The 26,031-nt window shown below is 34.7% G+C and overlaps 1 protein-coding gene across 3 annotated transcripts in view; it reads right to left on the bottom strand.

The window, feature by feature from the left end:
- The window catches only part of TRAPPC8 (trafficking protein particle complex subunit 8), an 89,964-nt gene that overhangs the window by 32,667 nt on the left and 31,266 nt on the right, over window positions 1-26,031 (bottom strand). Inside the window, exons 11-19 of one of the 3 annotated variants that reach the window (XM_012782563.2) lie at window positions 22,300-22,405; window positions 16,326-16,346; window positions 15,340-15,471; window positions 6,433-6,657; window positions 5,274-5,382; window positions 3,669-3,863; window positions 3,115-3,245; window positions 904-978; window positions 45-171 (exon numbers count right to left, since the gene is read on the bottom strand). In XM_012782563.2, the coding sequence (XP_012638017.1) occupies window positions 45-171; window positions 904-978; window positions 3,115-3,245; window positions 3,669-3,863; window positions 5,274-5,382; window positions 6,433-6,657; window positions 15,340-15,471; window positions 16,326-16,346; window positions 22,300-22,405 (1,121 nt within the window). The remainder of the gene's footprint in view (window positions 1-44; window positions 172-903; window positions 979-3,114; window positions 3,246-3,668; window positions 3,864-5,273; window positions 5,383-6,432; window positions 6,658-15,339; window positions 15,472-16,325; window positions 16,347-22,299; window positions 22,406-26,031) is intronic. The other 2 variants (XM_012782564.2, XM_012782565.2) reach the window with 2 other exon arrangements.

Below are 26,031 nucleotides of genomic sequence, written 5' to 3'. Positions count from 1 at the left end.
TTAATAATTAGTTTTCTAATTATTTAGCAATGCTATAGCTTTACCTGTGTGACATCCAGGAAGAGCACCAATGCCATCTACTGTCATGGAGCCCTGAATAGTGCCAAGATTATAAACAACTCCCAGAATATGCAGCTCCCCTATGTGATGGGGAAAGAGCTTTAGTCTTGCCTGTGGAGATATTTAAGTTACTCTTATTATGTTTTCATAGTATCTTCAATAGTACAATATCTAAATTCTATAATCTTGTAGAAATGTAAACTCATGACCTAAACCAGCTACTTTTTCTTATTGAAAAGCATCTTCTTCAAAAGAAAATCTCTACATTCAACAATTATAAGCCTGGAACCTCAACAATACTTTGACATCATCATAGCTTAAACTCATAACCTCAAACTCCTGGGCTCAAGCAATCCTCCTGCCTCAGCCTCTTGAGTAGCTGGGACTACAGGTATGTGCCGCTATGCTCAGCTAAATTTTTAAAATTTTTCTGTAGTGACAGGGGTCTCAGCCCAGGCTGGTCTTAAAGTCTTGGCCGCACACAATACTCCCATCTCAGACTCCCAAAGTGCTAGGATTACAGGCATGAGCCACTGTACCTAGCCAACAATACTTTTAATAAAAATAAAAATATTTTGGTCAAATAAATGTCATGTGAAATTATCACACACTGACTTCAAAAACTTTTCACCAGTTTTCTTAGGAAGTTAACAAATCAAAGACCAATGCAAACCTACTTTTCCCACCAATTTCCTCCTGGGCAATTCGGGTTTCCTAACCTTTCAAATTTTAGTTCTTAAGAAAACCAGAATATAAAACAAACGATAAATTAAGATGATTTTTCAATTTGTTTTCAGCTTACTTTTAGAAAGGCATAAGACAGAAAAATGATAAAACAATTACCACTTTTGATTCTTCACTATTAATTAAGAATTCTGAAATAACTTCAGTTCCAATCATTTCAGGTTCACCTGTAACCTAAAAATAAATTATTTTATAAAATATACATTCTTATGAATAAAATATCAGATTGTTAATATTCTTCTATACCAATATTTAAAAACAATAACACTAATTAAAGCTAGCATTTACTAGGTTCTTACTATGCGCTAAACATTAAGTATTTTATTTCCACACCTGAAGTACAGCCAGGCTGTGGCAGACAGTGTATTTTCTCATTTCGTTCAGTCCAACTCAACTAAGAAGAATAAGTGATTTATTCAAAGATGCAGCTGCCAAGAGGATAAAATTCCAAAAGAAAAACTTCAGCTGCTCACAGTCAACAATGGCCAAAATGGTCGTTTAATTTAATCTTGCAATAAAAGCACATTTCTCCATTTTTGGCTCCAACTAGTCTCTTTCCAAACTAGCCAATTACACATAAAAAAGGTAACGGTGGCCTAGGTGTGATGCAGAAAAGACAGGTAGAAAATAAGAGTATGAGAAAGGAAAAATGGCCTGTTCCCTCCAAAGCATTTGTAACATTTGTAAGAGACTACTCTCTGGTCACGCAGCAATGAAGAGCTAACTGGCTCATTCTAGAGGTAAACCTATTCCTCATAAACACTATTTTACATTTACCCATGAAATTAATTATATTGACACAAGAAATAAAAATTACATCCCCTAAATTTTAGTTCGGCTTCTTAGTCCATCACCAGTAGAAGCTCACAGAGAATTCCAGAGTTTGAAATTTATAGAAAAAAGTACAACTATTCATTTAAAAAAAATTACCTCATTATATACAATGCAAAAAATTCACTTAACTTTAAACCTCCTTAAAAAATCTAGTATATTGAACACACTAATAATACACTTAAAAGGCTAATAAGTCTTTTAAAAAACCTTTTCCAAGTTTAACAGTTCATACTCTTCTAATCTGCATTCCAGGTATCCAAAAGATATTAGAAAAACTGCAGAGGTTGCCAAAATTTAAGTTAGAATAGAGCCTGGGAAATCTCAATCATGCAAACTATTAACAATAAATATAAATAATTACAGAATGTCTTCAATGAATGTAATAAGCAAGATTTTAAATAAGGCAATCTTTAAAAAAACCAAAGACGTCAGCACCAAAATGTTGGGGTATTTCTTTGCTCCAAAATAATTTCTTAGCACATTATTAAAGCTTTTAGCAAGATAGTATAAAAAAAGTAGAAGTTACATAATAGATACCGGTGAATAATAAATTAGAAGGTAAAAATGTGTTTATCGCAGTTTTTTCTCTTACAATCAACTGGGCAACAAAATTATTTATTCAGATTACTTCTGTTTCAAAAATAACTACCTTAAATATTATAAATAAAGGGCTTATTATAGATAAGGAAACAAGAAGATAAATATATATGAAGGTTGTGAATAGATAATTCTCAAAAGAGGAAACAACAGCTTCAACTTCACTAGCAACTAATGAAATGGAAAATAAAATAGTAAGATGGCATTTTTTACCTAGTAAATCAAAAATCTTTTTTGTAAATAATACTTCTTAATTTGCAAAGATAAGATATCCACTCTCATATGCTGCAGATAAAGAGTTGGATGGTACAGCCTTTTGTGAAACCAAGAGAACACCGAAATACTTATTCCCTAAAGTCATCTCACTTCATGCTAGGAATCTTTCCTACAGAAATAATCCGAAGGATAAAAAGCTTTGCCAAAAAATATTCACCACAAAATTAACATGATAGTAAATAATGGAAACCTCCAAAACAACTATCAATGATAGAATAGCTTATGAATCATCCACATGATGGAATATTATGTAAATACAAAATATTAAGATATTTTAACATAATAATATACGTATAAAACAACAAAGAATGGAAAAAACAACATACAGTATGAGGGAAAAACATAAAATAATTAGAAAGACACACAGAAAAATGTTTAAGTGGTTATTTCTAAATATTGAGAAAACAGACGGTTTTACTCTTATTCTTTATGTTTTTCTGTATTTTCAGTTCTTTAACAATAAGCACATACCATGATTTTTATCATAAATAAGAAAAAATAAGCCAAAAAAGAGTTAAGTATAGCTCACTGCACAAAAGTTTATATTTTATTAGTACATCTGTTATACTGAAACATGATTACAAATACCTTTTAATAACTTACTAGTTCTTTAACTTCTTCATTATCCTTTCCACTGAAATCTTTAGGTTGAAACTTCCAAAGCAATGACAAATCAGTCAACAAAAGTGGAACTTTCAGAGGGTTTCTAAAAGCCACTTCCACTGTAATTGGTTCTATAAAAAACAGGCCTAAATTAATAACTTTAATAAACCTCATACCTTATCCAAAGCTTCAATTTTCTAAACGGGACTTATATTCATAGCTCTACATTTCTGCTGAGACTACACTTTGTCACCCTATGAATGTCCACTTACTCAGAATTCTGTTTAAAAATTAGCTCATCTAGAGAACTTCCCCAATTTCTCTGTACTAGAGAATGTTATTTCCTCTTCTATATTCCAACATTACACTGCATATGTCTGTATCAGAGCCCCCATTGCTTGGTTTTATAAATGTAGCTCAATAAATAATGAGTTCTTAATTTATTTTTGTATCCCCAGCCTCCAGTAATGTGTGGCATACGGTAAATTACCTTGAATGTGCTGTAAGTAAAAGAAGTAAGCAAAAAAACATAGGTAAAAATTCAAGTATATCACCTTCTACAACTGCAAGTGGAAATCTTGAGTTATCTGAGTAACTGTTCAAACAGTATTGTGTGGGATGAAAATTAGATGGAATTATTCCTTTGTTAACCACAGCCACAACTTGTTCCTCAAGTTCTCGCCACTGTTGAGAGGATTCAGAATCATATTCTTGATCAAGACTAACATGAGTAGCTGCTTGCTTTTCACCTAAAGAAAAATTATCACAATTAAATACACGTTTATGAACACGTGCCCTCAAATAAACGTATTTTACATAAAGATCTAAGGTATCTAAATGTATACATATTCACTCCTGCCTACTTCCAATTCTCTGAGTGAAAAGTATCCTAGCTTAACTGTAATTTTGCTTGTAATATTGATGTTCTTTTCCTCCTGACTCTGAAAGAATGCATTTTCCCTAGCTTCCACATCTTTATTTTATTTTTTTAGCCCAAGATTGAAGACATTATACAATTTTTATGTAAGACATTTCAAACATATAGAAAAGGCAGGGAGACTAAAAAATATTTGTATACTAAAATTTAACAAATGTCAAATTTTATCCTATGACCCCAAATATTTTTTATAAAATGAAAATTATAGAGAGAGCTTATGTCCACTCTGCAACCCTCCCTATTCTTATTATTCTCCTTCATGCGCACTGGCAACACTTCTTCTCAGAGCTATTCCCAAAGTTGAAGTGTAACATTTTCACCCATATTTTTTATTTTACCACGAGTATATACATAAACAATGAATAGAATGGTTTGTAGTGTGTTTGAAATTTATACTGTAACTGACTTTCCTCACTCAACATCATGTTGTGGAACATGTACAATCAATTCACTCATGTCCTGCAGCATGAATCCATTATGTGGATATGCCAATTATGTGAATATATTTATTCATTCTGTATTAGGAATTTTAGCTGTTTTACTTTTTTGCTATTAAAAAGAATGTTGCTATAAACATGGTAAATATTTTTTAACACTAAAGAGAAACATACTGATTAAGCTCAAATATAAGAATGTTTACAATTACACAGTTTACTTTTAACATGCATCAAGAACCTTAATATATTTATACTTTTGGTCCAGTTCCTGCCATTCTAGGGCTCAAACCTAAGAAAAGAATCCTAGATTTTTAAAAAGTCTTACAACAAGAATAGCAGAACACTGGTAACCATTCTCCACTTCTATGTTTGAAAATTTCCATAATAAAAAGTTTTATTCACAAAGATGCCCATCACAATATTATTTTATATAAACAAAAAGATGGAAACAATCTACCTATATAATAAGTAAATGTTAAAGTATTTTATATGCATTGCCTGGAATGTCTTACAAACATTAAAAATGTTTGTCAAGATTATGTAATACCATGAGCATTTTTTATGTGAGAGCAGCTGCTGTAATTACAACTGTTTTGTTTTTACTGTTTTAAGTTTTTAAGGCTAAAAGGAACAACACTAAAGTATTGGTGGCAGGACAATAGGTGAAGTGGTATACACTTATTTTCAAATATTAAACTATACATCATTTTTTAAATGGACGGAAAAAAACTAAAAAAAAAAAAAAAAAAATTAGGTAACTAGGACAAATAAAACTTTTTACTAACCATCTGCTGGTCGTCTGTCATGGCCAAAGAAAACCCGTGTTGCTGAACTGTTAATATATGGTAAAGGAAGCTGTGGTAAAGGACCATCTGGTGAGAGCTGACTTACATTCTGGGAGAAATGTAAAAGAAAAAAATAATAATAATTTTTGAGAAAACCATATTTTCTTCATATATGCTTCCTCATTTTTAAAAACACAAGGTATTAAAAACGTGTTAAGCAAGAATATTAAGATACATAATTACTAGTTTTAATACATATAAATAAAATCATAAAATTTTATAACTGAGAAAAACTTTAGATATCACTTATTCTGTACCTCAAGAGAATCTTCCTAAGGTACTCAGCTAACTAGTTCTCTACATGTTAAACTTCTAAATGTTATTGTGGTATATACTTTACTTCCTGTGACTCACTACAGCATACTATCTGCCAAAATTCTAACTCATATAATTTTAAATTAATAAAGTCTAGAAGGACAATTATATTCTACATGATATAATATTCAATATTCACAGGCCTTGGGAAAAAAATTACAACTTCCCATATTTTCCATAAAACAATGCTTTATATTTTCTATCCTCCTACCTCAGTGAAATATTCTTTCATCTCTTATAAGGAAAAGAATGTAGGTCTCCAAAGGATGTTAAGAGGACCCACTTAAAACAAATTATAAAATTGGCTGTGATCCTGTAAAAATATGATAAAGAAACAGTCCAGAAAACTTGCAGCATTTTTTTTTTTAAGATTCCAAGAATAGCCACAAATCAAATGTTTATTGAAATATTAAAGAGACAGAGTCTCACTCTTTCGCCCAGGCTGAAGTGCAGTGGCGTCATCATAGCTCAATGCAACCTCAAACTCCAGGGCTCAAGTAATTGTCCCACCTCAGCCTCCTGAGTAGCGCTGTACTACAGGCACATGCCACCATGCCCGGCTAATTTTTGTATTTTTTGTAGCAATAGTATCTCACTATGTTGCTCAGGCTGCTCTCAAACGCATGGCCTCAAGTGATCCTACTGCCTTGGCCTGCCACAATGCTATTATGATAGATAGTTACATATATTCGAATAAACCCATTTTATTAGACTGCTAGAAGATGATAATATGCTTTTTGCTGAAATACAATTTTAATTTTTACCCCTGAAAATAAGTGTTCACCTTGTAAACATAAAGATATTCTCTGAGGAAGGCCCCTTGTTGAGCAGCAGATTGTTTACTTTCATTGATTAAAATATGCCTAAAAGCAGAAACAGCGTTGTCCAGTTGCCTGAGAGTATAGGACTGGCGCCCAATAGTGAAGTTAATGTGATCTTCTGCAAGAGACCAGCCTTTTCCTTTGTAAACCTGCATGGCTTGACAATAGCAACGTAACGCATGCTTTTTCTGTAAGAAAAGAAATAAAACAAAGTATTATAATCCAAATTTTACCTGGACTAGAAAAAACAAATATACACATATACAAATCAAGTAGCTGGTTCCTCCTCTGACAGAGACTTGGATGATGAGGAAAGTGAAACTAACCTTTATGAATTATAAATGGAATATTTTACAGATTAAGTTTCCTGAGCTATCCAAAGTGTGTGTGTGTGTGTGTGTGTGTGTGTGTGTGTGTGTGTATTTACAGTGGAGAAGAGTAGAGAATGTGAAGGAAGGGAAAGAGAGCCCAGACTGGACATCTCCCCCTATTTCTCTAAGTAGCATCTTAAAAACATCAACCTCATACTGATGGAAAATGGCTGAAAAAAAAAAAAAAAAAAAAAAAAACATCAACCTCAGAGGCTCACCTCTCAATGTGGCTTTATATACCTCAAATTCTTTCTGGAAAAAGGCAGGGTAAATATAAACAAAGAATTTTCAACATCTAAAATAAGCAGATTTTGCTAATGAAAAAAATATTCTCACACTTTAACTAGAAGAATGCTATGTTTTCAAATAATTTTTTCCAATCAAGTAAAACAATAAACACTTCTGTCAACTTTTTTCTCTCAAATACATTCAAAGACTTATGTTGAATTTATGTGGTCACATGTTATATGTAACAAAGTACAGTACATGATAAATTATATAAGTTAACTCTATTTTTCTATATTAAAATTCACATATTGGCCCAGCCATGCTGACTCCAAGCTGCTTGCCCACTAAATATCACTGGCCAGTGTCGTGACCACCAAGTGGTTATGTCTCACATAGTTCAGATAAATCAGTGGGCTAGGACAGCACCACAGTGAGCACCCCAGGTCATGACATGGCAGAGTTCCCTACTGGCATCAGGTGTCACCATGCTTCCTCTTTAAGGTGCTGTCTGCAAGTGTCAAGATGCATTTCCTGTTGTTCAGTGCATTTACTGCAGGACTGAGAACAGTGAGAGATTAAAACCAATATGAAATATAAGAAATAAATTCAAAATGGAAAATCACAAGTAATGCCAAAACCTCATAAGGACTGCAATAAAACTGCAACATTTATGGCGATGTCACCAGTATACAAGAGGGGTAAATAAAAAGACAAACATTACATGTTCTTACTTATATGTGGGAGCTAAAAAAGTGAATCTCATAAAGATAGGGAGTAGACTGGTGGTTACCATAGGCTGCGGGTGGGGAAGCAACGAAAAGAAGCTAATAGGTACAAATACACAGTTTGATAGAAGTAAGACCTAGTGTTAGATAGATCAGTAGGATGACTACACTTTACAACAATAAACTGTACATTTCAAAATAGGTAGAAGAGTAGAATTCAAATGGTTCTAGCATAAAGACAAATATTTAAGGTGATGGATATCCCAAGTACTCTGACTTGACCTTTACAAACTATACGAATGTATTAAATTATGTCATATATCCTGAAAATAGGTACATCTATTATACATTAATTATAAAAACAGAGAGATACAGACCACCACATTCTTGTAGTAGTGCAAGCAGTAGTATGACAGAAAAGATGACCAAAAAGAAGTAAACAGGAAAGTCATGTTGACCATATACACTAAAAAAGTACATCCTATAGAAAACCAAAAAAGCAGAAAAAACACGAAAGCAGTTATCAAATGTCAGTCACCAAGAAAATAGACAATAGAGTGGGTAGCAGCCATTTTAATAGCCAGAAAAGACTGTTCCCATATCTTTAAATTAAAATAAAATCCCAGGAAGTACGCTCTCAGCTTCTGCCCAAAGCTATTGCTTCCCAGCCTGCAGGCTGCAACCCTTTCTGTGTATGTATGTATATGTGTGTGTGTATACACACACACATATATAAATATATAAATAAATAAATCCATCCCAGAGAAAAAGGTCCACATTTCAGTCAATCACAATTAAGAGACAGCTTTTCTCCATATCTGGCTCTGGACTCACTAGGTACTAACCACTCAACCATCACTACTCCAACTAATGGAAGACATGGACATTCTGAAGAAGATGTTCCATCAAAAGGATCAAATGATTTCAGAAAAAGGAAATAGAATTACAAAGTTGAAAGCTGGTTTTCAATACCAGAAATCTCAAATGAGAACCAGAATTAACCAGATAGGAAAAAACCAAAAGAAGTGAACAGCAATTGCAGCCGAAAAACCAAGAGGTCCTGAAACAAGCCAGAACTTGCTTTGTCCAAAGGCAAGAAGTACAAGAAATCAGAAATAATGCCTGTGGAAAAACCATTTGGGAGTTTCCAGAGCAGCAACATACAGAGTCATGGATTGTAGTTGACGCTTGGTTATTAACTTTTAATTGAGATTTATCGTAAGAAATCTAATTTGGTTATGGTCATCCCTCTTTATAACCACTGCATTGGGCTGAATGGAAATACCCAGTGTGTGCTAAAACTGTGTATGTGAGTATATGGTCTATATATATTTATATATATTTTTATTTATTAATACACACACACATTTTTAAACAACTGTTTATTTATTTATTTATTTTTGAGACAGAGTCTCACTTTGTTGCCCAGGCTAGAGTGAATGCTGTGGCGTCAGCCTAGCTTACAGCAACCTCAAACTCCTGGACTCAAGCAATCCTTCTGCCTCAGCCTCCCGAGTAGCTGGGACTAGAGGCATGCACCACCATGCCCTATATTATATATATAGAAAAAATTATAATATATATATATATTAGTTGGCCAATTAATTTATTTCTATTTATAGTAGAGACGGGATCTCGCTCTTGGTCATGCTGATTTCGAACTCCTGATCTCCAGCAATCCGCCCGCCTCGGCCTCCCAGAGTGCTAGGATTACAGGCATGAGCCACCGCCCCCGGCCTAAACAACTGTTTAGATAGACTTTGGCATTCTTTTCTTTTGTCCACTGCTTCATCCTATCACAAGCATGAGTAGATATTCAGCATTAATTATGTATCATTACCACCCTCTGAACTCAGACAACTTCCATCTTTTAAAAATGGGAATTGGTACCAAAAATGTTTTTCTCCACTAAAATGATGCTTCAAAGTATACTCTTGTACTCCCCTCCTCCAAAGAAGAGGTTACAAACTTTGTACTAGGTATAGTCAGAATTATCTTTGTGGGTTGTTTTATAAAGAAATGTTTTCTTGATTAAGTGATAATGAAATCAAATCAAAATAATTTCTGCCACTTGATAACATACAATGAGTATACACTGTCTCTTCTGTGATATTCCTACAAAGATACCCAATTTGAATTTCAACATGAGGAAAATTTCAGAGAAATTTAATTTGAGGGACACTCTACAAAAATAATTGGCCTGTAATCTTCAAAAGTGCAGAAGTCACGAAGTCAAAGGATTCTTTGACTGAAAAGAGACAAAGGATCCTATGTCCTTCGATAAAGGACATTTATGGGACAACTGTCAAAACCTGAATGGGGTACGAGGATTACACAGTAGCACTGTATCAATGCCAATTTCTTGATTGTGATGGCTGTATTACGGTTATATAAGAAAAAGCTCTTGTTTCTAGGAAATAGGAAACATATCCTAAAGTATTTGGATGTAAGAGGGCACCAAGTAAAACAACTTAAATCTCAAATGTCTTGGGTAAACAAACATTTCTGCACTGGTCCGATGGTAGTGGGTTATCAGAACTTATTAACATTACTGTCACTAAAGTTAGTCTCCAATCCCCCGCCCCCACTGCTAAATTTGACTGGCTAGGGAAAAAAAATAAAAACAGAAACAAAAAATTTCTGAACTGTACTTGTAACTTTTCTAGAAGTCTGAGATAGTTTCAAAATAATTTTTAAATGATATTTGTTGGGGGAAAAAACCCCTAATCTCTATTTAGCATTTAGTAAAAGAATATAGTCTTAAAAACTGACAGATATATAGAAACAATTGAATGTGTCTAAGTGTTGAGTTCAATGCATTTTTAAAGACATTTTTTGGAGAAATATCTAGAGATTAAAAGAGGTAACAATGTTTTAAAGTCTGCCTTTTTGACACGTAAAATCAATCGTTGCATGATATAAAAAAATAAAGAACAGAAAGAAAAGTTGTCCAATCACATTACCCTTCCCCAGAACTTGCCTAATTTTTTTTTCAAACTGACTTTAAACTTTCATGCCAGTTCTCTTTTTAAATGTTCTTTACTTGCTGATATTCGTTTCGTTTCTTTTCTTTTTTTGAGACAGAGTCTTACTCTGTTGCCCGGACTAGAGTGCCGTGGCATCAGCCTAGCTCACAGCACCATTAAACTCCTGGGCTCAAGCAATCCTGCTGCCTCAGCCTCCCGAGTAGCTGGGACTACAGGCATGCACCACCATGCCCGGCTAACTTTTTCTATATATTTTTTAGTTGTCCAGCTAATTTTCTTTCTATTTTTAGTAGAGACGGGGCCTCGCTCTTGCTCAGGCTGGTCTCAAACTCCTGAGCTCAAACAATCCACCCCCCTCGGCTCCCAGAGTGCTAGGATTACAGGTGTGAGCCACCACGCCTGGCCACTTGCTGATATTCTTAATGGGAAAAAATTGAACTATAAAAAATTTCTGGGGCAAGAGAAGTAATTCAGCATGAATTGTCAATGAGAGAGAAAACTAGGAGAAATGGCATTACTATATAATCTCCTTTCTCATCCCTACCAACACACCCCTGATTTTAATGGAAATGTCATGAAAAGTTGATGCTTCTTCAGAAACAACTTAGCCTTAGTCAGAATTGTATGTGTTCTATCTTCCAAGGAAGATATTGTTCTTGACCAATTTCAATAGGACATATACTATATTGACTTTCTGACAGATCTGCATTTCTAGTCATATTCTCAGGTTTCCACATACTGTACTGTTTTTGAAAGAGCTTTCCTGCGTTTGGAATGTACAGTGGTGATGAAATAGCAAACCCAGCTACCTTGAATCATTAATTCCAAGGGGTAACTACAGTTAGAGATGATTATGAGGCCAGATAGCAAATGTATCTCACTCTACCACAAATGTAGCATTTTTAACTTGTTAGGCATTTCCTAGAAGCAGTATGTCCTACAAGTTGGGAAGCTAAATATAAGCAGCTATTTCCAGATTCAATGACATTACCATTCTTACAAATAAAACCATGCACAAAAGTGGACAAAGATGTGAAAAAATGATGACTTATTTTCAGTAAGAGACAATGGACCATTCTGCTTTCTTTCAAGCTGAAGAAACCTCATGCTTATTACATTTTGCCATTTTTTGAATAGAAAACTTTTAAGCAGAGATAAGCAGTAGGCTAGCATGTTTCAGATGCACTTGCACTTACTATGGAAAAAAAGCTGTGAAAAAAATAGCAAAATCAATCCTAGTCAATAAAAACAAAATAGGAGGTATCAATTTACCAGACTTCAAACTATACTACAAGGCTATAGTCATTAAAACAGCTTTTTACTGGCACAAGAACAGGGACATTGACCAGTGGAACAGAACAGAGAATCCTGATATAAAACCATCTTCATACAGCCAACTAATCTTTGACAAAGCAGACAAAACATACACTGGGGAAAAGAATCCTTATTCAATAAATAGTGCTGGGAAAACTGGATAGCCACATGTAGAAGACTGAAATAAAGACCCATAGCTTTCACCTCTCACAAAAATCAACTCACGCTGGGTAACAGACTTGAACCTTAAGAGTGAAACTCTTAGAATCCTAGAGGAAAATGTTGGAAATACTCTTCTAGACATTGGCCTACGCAAAGAATTTATGAAGAAGACCCCAAAGGCAATCACAACAGCAACAAAAATAAACAAATGGGACCTGATCAAATTAAAAAGCTTCTGCGCAGCCAAAGAAGCTGTCAAGAGAGCAAACAGACAACCCACAGAATGGGAGAAAATTTTTGCAAGCTACACATCTGATAAAGGGCTGATAACTAGAATCTATTTAGAACTCAGGAAAATCAGCAAGGAAAAATCAAACAACCCTATCAAAAAATAGGCAAAGGGCCGGGCGCTGTGGCTCACACCTGTAATCCTAGCTCTTGGGAGGCCGAGGCGGGCGGATTGCTCAAGGTCAGGAGTTCAAAACCAGCCTGAGCAAGAGCGAGACCCCGTCTCTACTATAAATAGAAAGAAATTAATTGGCCAACTGATATATATATATAAAAATTAGCCGGGCATGGTGGCGCATGCCTGTAGTCCCAGCTACTCGGGAGGCTGAGGCAGAAGGATCACTCAAGCCCAGGAGTTTGAGGTTGCTGTGAGCTAGGCTGACGCCACGGCACTCACTCTAGCCTGGACAACAAAGCGAGACTCTGTCTCAAAAAAAAAAAAAAAAAAAATAGGCAAAGGACATGAACAGAAACTTCTCAAAAGAAGACAGAATAATGGCCAACAGACATATGAAAAAATGTTCAACATCTCTAATCATCAGGGAAAAGCAAATCAAAACCACAATGAGATATCACTTAACTCTAGTGAGAATGGCCTTTATCAAAAAGTCCCCATTCCACAGATGTAGCCAATCTAAAAAAGAAAAAAAGTAAAAAAAAAAAAAGAAAAAAAAAAAAAAAGTCCCCAAACAATAAATGCTGGCGTGGATGCGGAGAGAGAGGAACACTCCTACACTGCTGGTGGGACTGCAAACTAGTTCAACCTCTGTGGAAAGCAATATGGAGATACCTCAAAGCGATACAAGTAGATCTACCATTTAATCCAGCAATTCCACTACTGGGCATCTACCCAAAAGATCAAAAGTCACTTTATGAAAAAGACACCTGCACTAGAATGTTTATAGCAGCACAATTCACAATTGCAAAGCTGTGGAAACAACTCAAGTGCCCATCATTTCATAAGTGGATTAATAAAATGTGGTATATGTATACCATGGAATACTACTCAGCTTTAAGAAACAATGGTGATATAGCACCTCTTGTATATTCCTGGATACAGCTGGAACCCATTCTACTAAGTGAAGTATCTCAAGAACGGAAAAACACATGTACTGACCAGCAAATTGGTATTAACGGATCAACACCTAAGTGGACATATAGGAGTAACATTTATCGGGTGTTGGGAGGGTGGGAGGGGGGAGGAGGGGATGGGTATATTCAACCACAACGAGTAAGATGTGCAACATTTGGGGGATGGACACGCTTGAAGCTCTTACTCGAGGGGGGAGGGGGGCATGGGCAATATATGTAACCTTAACACTTGTACCCCCATAATACGCTAAAATAAAATTAAAATTAAAAAATAAGGGGCCGGGCGTGGTGGCTCACGCCTGTAATCCTAGCACTTTGGGAGGCCGAGGCGGGTGGATTGCTCAAGGTCAGGAGTTCGAAACCAGCCTGAGCGAGACCCCATCTCTACCAAAAAATAGAAATAAATTAATTGATCAACTAAAAATATATATACAAAAAATTAGCCGGGCATGGTGGCGCATGCCTGTAGTCCCAGCTACTCGGGAGGCTGAGGCAGCAGGATCGCTGAGCCCCGGAGATTGAGGTTGCTGTGAGCCAGGCTGACGCCACTGCACTCACTCTAGCCTGGGCAACAAAGTGAGACTCTGTCTCAAAAAAAAAAAAAATAGTTTTGGTTTTTAACATTTTTTTAACTTTAGAGCCTGAGAAATTCTAATTCATGGAGTATATCAATTATTATAAGAGACATTTAACTTTATAAAAGTATTTTAAAGGTTTTCTTTAATGTAAAGCAATTCCACTTATGTTCTAACTTTCCACAAGTTCCAATAATAGAGGGAGGAACCCAATTTTGTAATGTTGGTTTTTAAAAAAATTATGGTATTTTTACATGAAATTGAGGCTAATTCTTGAACATCTTTACTTCTTTGTACCTATTTCAAAGGTGAAATAGGTACCTTTGAAATAGTTACAAAGAAGGTACAAAACAATGGCATGTTTTGGTTAGCAAAGACTTATAAAAATGTATGTATATTCATATAAATTCATATTAACTACATTTAAAAAAAATCCTCATAATCCCCTACTACATAAAAAACTCCCTGAGACCGTAATAATTTTATGAGTGTATGTTCAGCTCCTAGGATAGTCTCTGAAATGCAGAGATGATTATTGAATCCACATTTCTATTTAAATGCCTAGTAAATCACCTCCCTGCTGCTATTTGCAGCCTCCAGCAAGGAAAGCTCTCTCCAACTACTGTTTATAAGGAAAACTAGGGCTGAAGAAATCTCTCTAAATCAATAAAGATCCCAGAAACCCAACTGCTTCCAGAGATAAGAAACACAAGATTTCTATACATTAAATATTTAGGCAATACCATTATAAAGGATTCTGAGATACAGAAGATCAGAGCTAAAGTAGAGAAGAGTTCATCCCTACTTGAATGCATATAGTGTATCTGGCCCTTCCACATATGATTTGGTTGAATCTCACAAAAATTTGGATAAAATTACAAATTTTATAAATAAAAAAACTGTGACTCAAAGAAGTAACTTGACCAAGCCCAAGTTGAGTAGAAGATCCAGATTTAAACCCAGATTTATCTGAATCCAAACTTCATGCCTTTACCAATATAACACTATCTCAGAACAAAATTTATTTTAGTTTTTAAGATTAATTTTAAATCATAAAAAATAAATGATATGCATTTATAAAACAAATTAATAAATAACAACTTTTCATTGTAAAGAAAATGCACTCACCTGACCTGCTTTACTAAACCGATGGCCTGCCAGTATCATATGAAATGCATATTTTCTAACCATAGGACTCTTCATGTTTATAAAGCAATGTGCTGCCTGTTCCAAAAGAAGTGCACTTCGAAGATCAGAATCCTAATCAATGTTTAAAAGAAAAAAAAGTTAGTTTTATACAATTAAAAGTAAAAAAACAGTGAAAAAATATTTACTTTCTTAATATATAGCATATCCAAAGTTTAACTTAGAATATATGAGGGCAGAGATCAGGAGCAAACCAATCTTGATTCTTTCTTCCAATAAACAATAATTTTTTTTAAAAAGCCTTAAAAATCCTCTACCATGAAATATTTTGCTTTCAAAAAAAACCAAGTATCTGGTTATGGTATGTACCATGTAACAAATTTCTGAAGAACTGCAATCCCTTCTCAAATAGCAAAAAGGTACATAAACTGTTAATACAGGTATACTGATTAAAGATAAACCAGAAAACACAGGGCATAGAGAAAAACAGATTTACACCAATTTAATTTCTTCTGGAAATTGATCCATGTTTCCATCCATCAAAAAAAAAAGAAAAACAGAATGTGCATAGATTATGATATAATCTAATCTACTATTATATTCTCTGTAAAATTTAACTATATTTAAAGGAATCCTCAATTTTTGCTGTAATTCAAGACGACCAAATCAACCACTTTTCATTAAAAATTTCAGAAGCCTCACCTTCAAAAATAATCTTTTCACCTGTTATTATTACTTTAGCAATAGTACAGTGCAAATTAGTTTTCACTTCAACTGACCCTCAGAACACAGCATCTACAAAAACCATATACTACATTTACATCAGCATCCATAAGGATAACTTTACAACTGAAAGAGGCATCACTTTTCAAATAACTGAGAAAGTACTGAAGGTTGCTGATTAAGTATCAACAACATTTTCACCAAAACTTTCTCTAGGTTTTCAACTATTCTCAAGCTGAACTTACCATGCCCTTCCATGTGTTCTGCTGCCATTATTTTCCCCAGGGAAAGTTGAAAACAGAAAACATTGACTTTAAATGCAATAATTTCAACAAATCATAGTTACATCAAAAAGTGTTCATAGACCACTGATTATTATAAGCTATCTCTGTAGCAATCACAAAATTATACTGGAGCTCAAACATATCAGAGGAAACCATCTAGAAAGCATTCAGTAAATGGCAGCTATATTAACTATTTCAAAGCCCTCATGACAAAAACTAAATGATCAGTGATGAGTGGTTCTTAACCAAGAGTTTTCCATTAGAATCATTTGGGAGAGCTTGGAGCTTACTTTTTTATTTTTTATTATTATTATTTTTTTTATTCTTTTTGCTCAAGAAACTGAAATCTAAATTTTTTAGAAAAATGTTTCTTTTTAAAAATTATTTAAATAATACAGACTCTTTAAAAAACAAACAAACACTGTGGCTCACGCCTGTAATCCTAGCTCTTGGGAGGCCGAGGCGGGCGGATTGCTCAAGGTCAGGAGTTCAAAACCAGCCTGAGCAAGAGCAAGACCCCGTCTCTACTATAAATAGAAAGAAATTAATTGGCCAACTGATATATATATATAAAAATTAGCCGGGCATGGTGGTGCATGCCTGTAGTCCCAGCTACCCGGGAGGCTGAGGCAGAAGGATCACTGGAGCCCAGGAGTTTGAGGTTGCTGTGAGCTAGGCTGACGCCACGGCACTCACTCTAGCCTGGGCAACAAAGCGAGACTCTGTCTCAAAAAAAACAAACAAACAAACAAACAAACAAACAAACAAACAGAGCCCCACACTGTGGCTCACGCCTATAATACTGGCACTTTGGGAGGCCAAAATGGGTGAATTGCTTGAGGCCAGATGTTTCAGACCAGCTTGAGCAAAAAAAAAAACGGGCATGATGGTACACGCCTGTAGTCCCAGCTAGTCCAGAGACCAAGGCAGGAGGATCGCTTCAGCCCTGGAGTTTGAGGTTGCAGTGAGCTATGATGATGCCACTGCACAAAAGCCCAGACAACAGAGCAAGACTCTGTCTCAAAAAAAAAAAAAAAAAAAAGTGAAAGAAAATTAATTTGAAGAAAAAAATGAATAATGTCTTTCTTTCCCATCTCATGCTTGATTTCATTTCCCAAACATAACAACTGTTTCCAGCTTGGTATGTTGGTTACTCTTCTCTCTACCTCTGCCCCTGCCCCCCCCATACACATACACACACATACACGCACATATACACACATATATTAATATGTACACATGTATGTATGTGCTTACATGCCTAATACACATGAATTTTTAAAAATACACATTTTTTATACATAAGTTGGTATACTATCTTGCTTTGTTCACTTAACATCATAGACACCTAAGACATCTATATCTCATTTCTTTTAAAGCTATATTATACCCTGTTAATATAATGTTACTATAACTTATTCATAGTCTCCAATTGATTAAATATTGTTTCATATTTTTGTTACTACATAAAATGTTTTGATAGTATCTTTCTAAAAACATTTTAGAATAATTATTCAAACATTTTTATTAGACAAATTTCTGGAAGTAGAACTGTTGAGTTAATGAAAGCTATGTATATACTATTTCAAATTTTAATCAATATAACCAAACTGTTACAAAAAAGTAGTACCTATACTCTCATCAACAGAGAATGAGAGTGCACATGTGTTCTACTCTACTCAGCCAAAAAATCTTTTCTTCAATTTTTACCTAGTAAAATAAAATGATAACTTATCCCTTAACATACACTTCTTTAATAGTAAGGCTGTTAATCTTTCATAGGTTTAGGGGGCTTCTATACTTTCCCTGTAAATTGCCTGTTTATCCTGTTTTGTGAATGGTTTTCTGTGATTTTCTGGTTTGTAAGAGCCCTTTGTATACATAATATTAGTCCTTTGTCATACATTTTGCAAATAGTGCTTCCAAGTTTTGAAATGAAAGAGTTTATTCTCTTGCAGTCAAGCATACTATCTTTGACTTTACGGCTTCAAGATTTCACATTAAACTAAGAAAGGATATTATTCCTAGATTTTTAAAAATGCTCTCTTAGAATTTTCTTCTAGACATACATAAGTATGTATATGTATATATACATATCTGCATTGTACTGGTTTTCTTATTATTAATCAAGGTATAATATATTACCATGTAATGAAGAAGGTAGGAATTCAATCCAACAGCTGGTTAGATGTCACAATACCATTTAGTGAATAACCTAGCTCTCTCCACTGATTTTAAATACCTTAATCATATGTAATATTTACATTCCCATTATAGTCCATTAATCCATCTATTCTCATCACTGTAAATAGTTTTAATGTCTGTAGTCCTATATTTTAATATCTAGAACTAGTAATTCCCCCTAACAATTTCTTCTATTTCAGAATTTCATTTAGGCTTCTCAAAAGAGTCTCAGTTTTTTAAGCCCTATAAATGTTTTATCTTTATTCTTAGCATGCATGTGTGTACACACACATAGCATAAATATATATATTCCTAAATTGCCTAAGAAGTTCCATTAAACTGCAAAATTTGGGTGGGCAGCAATCCTGGACATTCTTTCTAATTAAGAATATACCCTGGATATCTTTGATGGTTTGTAAATGATTCTAATGTACAATCTAGTTGAGAACCAGCACGATAAACCCTTAGCATTTTTAAAAGTAACACTCAAGCACTGACCAATTCTGGACAGATCTGGAAATCCACGGCATGTATTAATTTAGCTGAAACAAAATTTTGACTCTTGCATGCAACAAACTGTTGACTAAGTATCAGTTTCTAGAGGTAAATATCCTGTATTCCTATCTCACTGCAGCTTTATTCATTAGACCCTGTCTTTTGTTGTGACACCCAAAGTGGAAAACATTTCTTTGAGGGAAAAAAATAGCCCTGAAAAGAATGATAACTGTTATCAGTGTTGATGGAGGAGAAAGAAAAGGATTTTAAAAAGTGATGGTTTTATCCAGAAAGGAGAGGCTTTAAATGAACTAGAGAATAAAATTTTAATTTATTAGTAGTTCATATCTATCATATAACAAGTCTGTTAAATATGTTCTATGAGGAACTAAGAAAAAAAATGTGTGATACCACTTGAGCAACAATTCCAGCCTATAAAAATTTTGCTTACAACCAAGAGATAATTTTAACAAAAGCTGAAAAGGCAACAATAACTTAAAAATGTGAGGACATATATAGGAAAAAAAATAACCTGAGGTTGAGACCTCAATGAATACTTCAATAAAAACATAGTTGAGAAAGGCACTAGTTGCAGCTACTTAACCGAATCAAATTTCAAACAAACAAACAAACAAAAAATCACTCTAAGATTTTAACATTTCTTCCTTGCATAATTGTGAAGTTAATATGAAAGGTGCTATCAGCTGATAAATTCCCCACAGGAATAGTTGCTCCCAAGCTGAAGAAATTTATAAAAAAAAACAAAAAACACCATTATTAGTATCCCTAGAAACTTATTTAACATACTTAAATTCAGTAACAGACAAAATAGGCTATAAGACCAAAATAAGTGTTCAACACAGAAAAAGACACAAGTGGAGATGTTTTAAGCACCAAATTCAGTTATATCCTATGTAGTAATAAATAGGACGTTTTATCATTAAGTGTTTGCTCTGCCATTCTGAGAATCCCAGGGCATAAAACAAGAGCCACCTGACCATAAACGTGCAGTCCCCAAAATAAATAAAATCAAAGCACAACTCTTTTCCCTTGGTCCTCATAACTGTTTTTGACTATAATGGTATAAACAAAAATCTGGGAAACACAATTCATGAATGTCAAGAGTATGTAACTCAGTTCTTTGTCTTCAAGACCAGTGTGCTTTTTCATTGTATCATAATGCCTTTCCATTTAACAAAATACATGCAATAAATGCAAATCAAGTTTTAACATAATTTTATACACATTATGCTTAGCAATCATTACTTTCGAGTTATCGTGAAGAAATTGATGAAAAAGATAGCAGAAAAGGCAATTGAGAATCACAATTTCTGGGTAGATGCACCACCATATGCTCCTACCTCCCACCCCCAAGGCAGTAAATGCCAATGATACACTGTCTCAACTTTCATGACAAAATAAATCATTCAGATTTGAGAAAGAAAAGTAAAAACAAAGGTTTGAAAAGGATGGAAGAATGATTAAAAAAAAAAAAAAAACAAGTTAAAATGTAGACAGAAGAATTTGCTCTAAAGAAATTTTATGCACGTATGGGAACAGAATGGCAAGTATAAGCATTTAAGCAAGGGGAAAAAAAAAAAGGAAATTTTATTCAAGCTCCTGAACCACAAATATTTTTAAACTCACTGATAATCCTTAGGTTGAAAAACACAGCAACACATTCAAACCCAAGTTAAGATTATTTATAATAATAGATAACAGCAACACTCAAGAACCTATACTCAGCTCTACCAAATAGTTTATATCTGGCACTTCTTCATATTAATTGGTCAGCGTCCATGCAATAACAATTTTAAACATTTAAATATCACACCTGTACTTAACTAGTTAGATCTTACAGAAACCACTGTAGAAGAATTAATGGTTCACAGCTCACCAAACATTATTGTAGAGCATCTACCATGTGCCATGTACAGTGTTAGGTAGGCACTAGGGATAAAAATGCAGAAAGCTACAGTTTTCTGCCCTCAAGTAGCTAACGGCTTAAACATATTTTCCAATGCAAATAATATGACAAGTCAGGTTTTACAGCATTATATGGAGAGAACAGAGATAAGGGGTATTGAGAAAAACTATCTGAAGTACACAACTGATATCAGGACTAATAAATAAAGTGAAACAAGAGGAAAAGGGCCAAAAATATTAAGGATGTGAACTAGAAGAGTAGAAGGAGGAGTTAAAAAAATTTTAAACAACAAACTAAAGAGAGATAAGTAAACTAGTTGGAGACAAAAAGAGAAAATATATTTAAGAAGTTGAAAAAAAAATCACACCCCCACCCCCACAGTTGTGTTACTGATAGGAGAATATAAGAGTATCTCAAGCAGTTTCTGCCTTGAGCCAATGAAGAGCCAGCTGGTAAAAACATAATTTAAGATCAAAATGTATCAGGTAAGAAATGTTCTGAGTTTATCAATGTTAACTTAAGATGGCTTGGAAACATTCAAGTAGATAAATATAAAAGACCCAGGAAAGTTCAGGGTTAGAAATAAATTTGAGAGAATCATGACAGTGAACAAGATCACTCCAAAGGTGGCTACAGGAAAAACTGCTGTGATCCAAAGATTTAAACCCTAGGGTAATTTAACACTTAAGGGGCAAACAAAAGAGCTGTTTGATTTTGTTCTTTTGTTATCGTTGAGTACTTGAGTCTTCATCTAAAAAAACATGTTATTAACCACACCTATAAAGGAATTACTACCTTTTTTTTGGAATTACTACCATTCTTCATAAGACTGTAGTCAATGCAACTCAATAATGTCCGTTGTGAAACCTTCAACAGAAACTATTAATGGATTACTTTTGCTCCCTCTTGAAATATTCATAATATAGTTTTTTTAAATGCTTAAGATTTTCTTTAAAAGTTCATACTAGCTGAAAATAGATTAAAATTTCCTCCGTGATTATTCTGTGTTCTATATTGGGAACAACAAACAAGTATTTTTTAAAAATAATGTTATAAACAAGACAGAACGTAAGTCATAAAAGATGCACGATACATGTTTGTGGTTAATAAAAATGAAATACAGACTTAAATATGTAAATAAAATCAATTTAATTTGTAAATAATTACAGTTAAAATTAGTTCAACAAAAAACTAAAATAGCCATGCTGTAAATACCCAAAGACACTTCCCCCTAGTTTTATGTTTTGTATACCCTCTCAAGAAAAAAGAAACATCTTTTTAAAAAAATGAATAATGCTAATTATAGTAAATACTATACAGTTTCAGTACCTCACTGGTCAACCGTATTAGAAGAGCTGCCGCCTCTGAATATTTGCTTTGGCTTTTTAAAATTTCAGCACTAAGCAATACACATCTTTCAGCCAACACCATATTCCTAAAGAAAAAAAGACAAGAAAATATAATGAGCACTACAATAATCTTAGCACTGTGGTACCCAACACTCAGGCTGTGGACTGGTACCAGTCTGTGGCCTCTTAGGAACTGTGCCACACAGCGGGAGGTAAGCAGTGAGTGAACCACCAAAACTTCATGAAGCTTCATCTCTATTTACAGCCGATCACCATAGCTTGTGTCACGGCCTGAGCTCCGCCTTCTGTCAGACCAGCAACAGTATTAGATTCTCATAGGAGTGTAAACCCTACTATAAACTGCACATGTGAGGGATCTAGGTTATGTGCTTCTTATGAGAATCTAATGCCTGATGATCTGCAGTGGAGCTGAGGCGGTGGTGCTAGCACTAGGGAGCGGCTGCTAATACAGATTACCATTAGTAGAGGTTTGAATGCTGACTGCACAATAAATCAATAAAGGTAAGATGCTTAAATCTTCCTGAAACCATCCCTCCCAACCACCACCCATCTGCAGAAAAACTGTCTTCCATGAAACCGGTCCCTGGTGCCATAAAAGGTTGGGGACCACTACCGTAGCACGTCAAAGTTAACATGTATTCAGCAAAAGATTCCAGTTATAGTTTTCAAGTACAGTTTTCCTTTGGTATTATGGAGGCCTGGTTCCAGAACCTCCTGGATACTAAAATCCAAGGATGCTCAAGTCCCTTATATAAAATGGCAAGGTATCTGCATACATACTATGCAATTCTCCTATATATTTTAAATCACCTCTAGATTACTTAAAATACCTAATATGATGTAAAAACCATGTAAATAGCTTTATTTTATTCCTTTGTATTTTTTGTTGTATTATTATTATTATTATTTTTGAGACAGAGTCTCACTTTGTTGCCCAGGCTAGAGTGCCATGGCATCAGCCTAGCTCACAGCAACCTCAAACTCCTGGGCTCAAGTGATCCTTCTGCCTCAGCCTCCCAAGTAGCTGAGACTACAGGCATGCACCAGCACGCCCGGCTAATTTTTTCTGTATATTTTTTTTTAGCTGTCCAATTAACTTCTTTCTATTTTTGGTAGATACGGGGTCTCGCTCTTGCTCAGGCTGGTCTCGAACTCCAGAGCTCAAACAATCCACTCACCTCGGCCTCCCAGAGTGCTAGGATTACAGATGTGAGCCACCCCGCCCAACCTGTATTGTTATTATTGATTGTTGTGTTTTCTTCCCTTAATATTTTTTATGCGCAGTTAAATCCACGGATGCAGAACTCATCAGAGCATACAGAACTCATCTCTGGATACGGAGAACCAACTATATAAAGAAGTATGGCCGGGCGCGGTGGCTCCCGCCTGTAATCCTAGCACTCTGGGAGGCCGAGGATTGGCTTCCTCAGGCGGATCGCTCCAGGTCAGAAGTTCGAAACCAGCCACACCAAGACGTTGTTTCTACTATAAATAGAAAGAAATTAATTAGCCAACTACCATATATAGAAAAACAAAATTAGCTGGGCATGGTGGCGCATGCCCGTAGTCCCAGCTACTCGATTGCTTGAGCCCAGAAGTTTGAGGTTGCTGTGAGCTAGGCTGACGCCATGGTACTCACTCTAGCCTGGGCAACAAAGCGAGAGTCTGACTCAAAAAAAAAGCAAAAAAGTCTATTTCCTTGTTTTCTACCTACCAAAATGTTTTAAAAAGAAATCTTCAAAGAATTCTTATAACCCATCAAGGCTTTTTATCATATAATTTCATAGTAATAACACAATGCAAAGTCATATTTCCTGTACACAGGAAAGCTAGACCTCAATTGGTTCCAGCAGTTAAGTAACAAAAATTCCTTTGAACATAAAGAAATATAAATATTTTACCCATACTTCTTTCTCTTACTCTACTGCAAACTCTGGTTATATGTATTTCATTTTACTGGCTACTATTAGGAATATTTAAGCATTTTCCCTCTGGCAGTACCATTAAGATATTTTCAGTGGAAGTGGCATAGAACCAGTGCTGCCTGACTTATTCCTTATACAAATTTCCTTTGTAAAAAACACACTATCAGTTGATTTTTCTTTGTGGACTTCTATATCGGTAATCTAGAATTAGATTATGATTCTTGAAAATAATGAAAGTACATGAAAACATTCTTACTATGAAATTACAAGATGGAATCCTTTTACCGAGAAATAGCAGCACAAGTTTTTCTTTTTACTTTCTAATCCTTATAGTATCAAAACATCACTTGGCTTTCAAATTACAACCTAAGCTTACTAACTTCAACTCACTATGGAAGTCCATTCTGAAACAATGATATTTTAAAAATACAATTTACTACTTTCAAAAATTACTGTAGTGATGTTATAAACTTTCTATAAATCATAGTTTTCCTTAGTATTTGTGAATATCTATGGTTGTTTTAATGAACAGAAAAGACTCCTATTTACCAGCACCTACTCATATATAATAGGTTCAATTCTTAAACATTTTTCTTAAGCAAATTTTATAAATTTCCCTTAAATCTTAACACTATCATTTTGCTTATTTGTGTTTGATTCCTAACCCATTTTCCCATATGGTCAATTACTAAGTCACAGGCTACAAGTCCAGGATTTATTAATCTGTTTATTCAAGCAATATTTTTAAAAAATCATTTATGTCAGGCACAGAAGAAATTCCGATTGAGGCATTCCTAGGACACAATCCGTATCTTAAAAGCAGAAACAGATGCAAGAGACAATGAACCTGAACAAACGATTTTTATTATGATTTGGGGAGAGAAAGGAGGAAAGGATGATGTCATAAAGGAAAAAATGTGTAAGAAAGTCAGTCCTTTTAGATAAACAGGATCTCACTGATTAAAAAGTAGAGCATGGCATTCTAAAAAAAGGGAATTACAAAAGGAAAATACTGTGTTTCTGTATTTTAAGAAAATTTATTTACATTTGAGGAGAGTTTTTTTAAACTGACATTTATAACTGATGCAGTGTTTCTGATTTTCTAAAATTACCTATTAAGTTCTTGATAATCTTACCAATTATGGTAACTTAGAGTGAATATTATATGATAAATAATGTGTTAACAGTAATTATGTATTTAGAAAAAAGGAAACGAGGTATGCTGTTGTGGACAGGATGACAAAACTGGATTGCCAAAATTGATTTGGCTATCTGGGTCATTAGGTATTACCCCTTTTCTTTTGCAGCATTCTGGGTGCCTCTCTCCAAAAGTTCTGAGCTTCAAGAAGATAAGGGAGATCTTTTCAGAGAAAGAATATTCAAACCTTTTGAAACATTTACTATTCTAGCTTCCTTGGCACTTCACTCTCCTAGTTCTTCTATATTTTGAACCTCTCATTGTTTTTTGTTTGTTTTTGACATGGAGTCTTGTTCTATAGCCCTGTAGAGCGCAGTGGTGTCATCATAGCTCACAGCAACCTCAAACTCCTGGGCTCAAAAGATCCTCCTGCTTCAGCTTCCTGAGTAGCTTGGTATGTGCCACCAGGCCTAGTGAGACAGGGTCTCACTCTTGCTAAGGCTGGTCTCAAACTCCTGGCCTCAAGCAATCCTCCTGCCTAGGCCTCCCAAAGTGCTAGGATTACAGGCATGAGCCACCGTGCCTGGCCTGAATATCCTTTTCAGCCTCCTTCAGTGGTTCCTCTTTC

This window comes from Microcebus murinus, chromosome 17 (genome assembly GCF_040939455.1).
Source record: "Microcebus murinus isolate Inina chromosome 17, M.murinus_Inina_mat1.0, whole genome shotgun sequence".
NCBI lineage: Eukaryota > Metazoa > Chordata > Mammalia > Primates > Cheirogaleidae > Microcebus > Microcebus murinus.
This window is presented reverse-complemented; position numbering and strand designations above follow the sequence as displayed.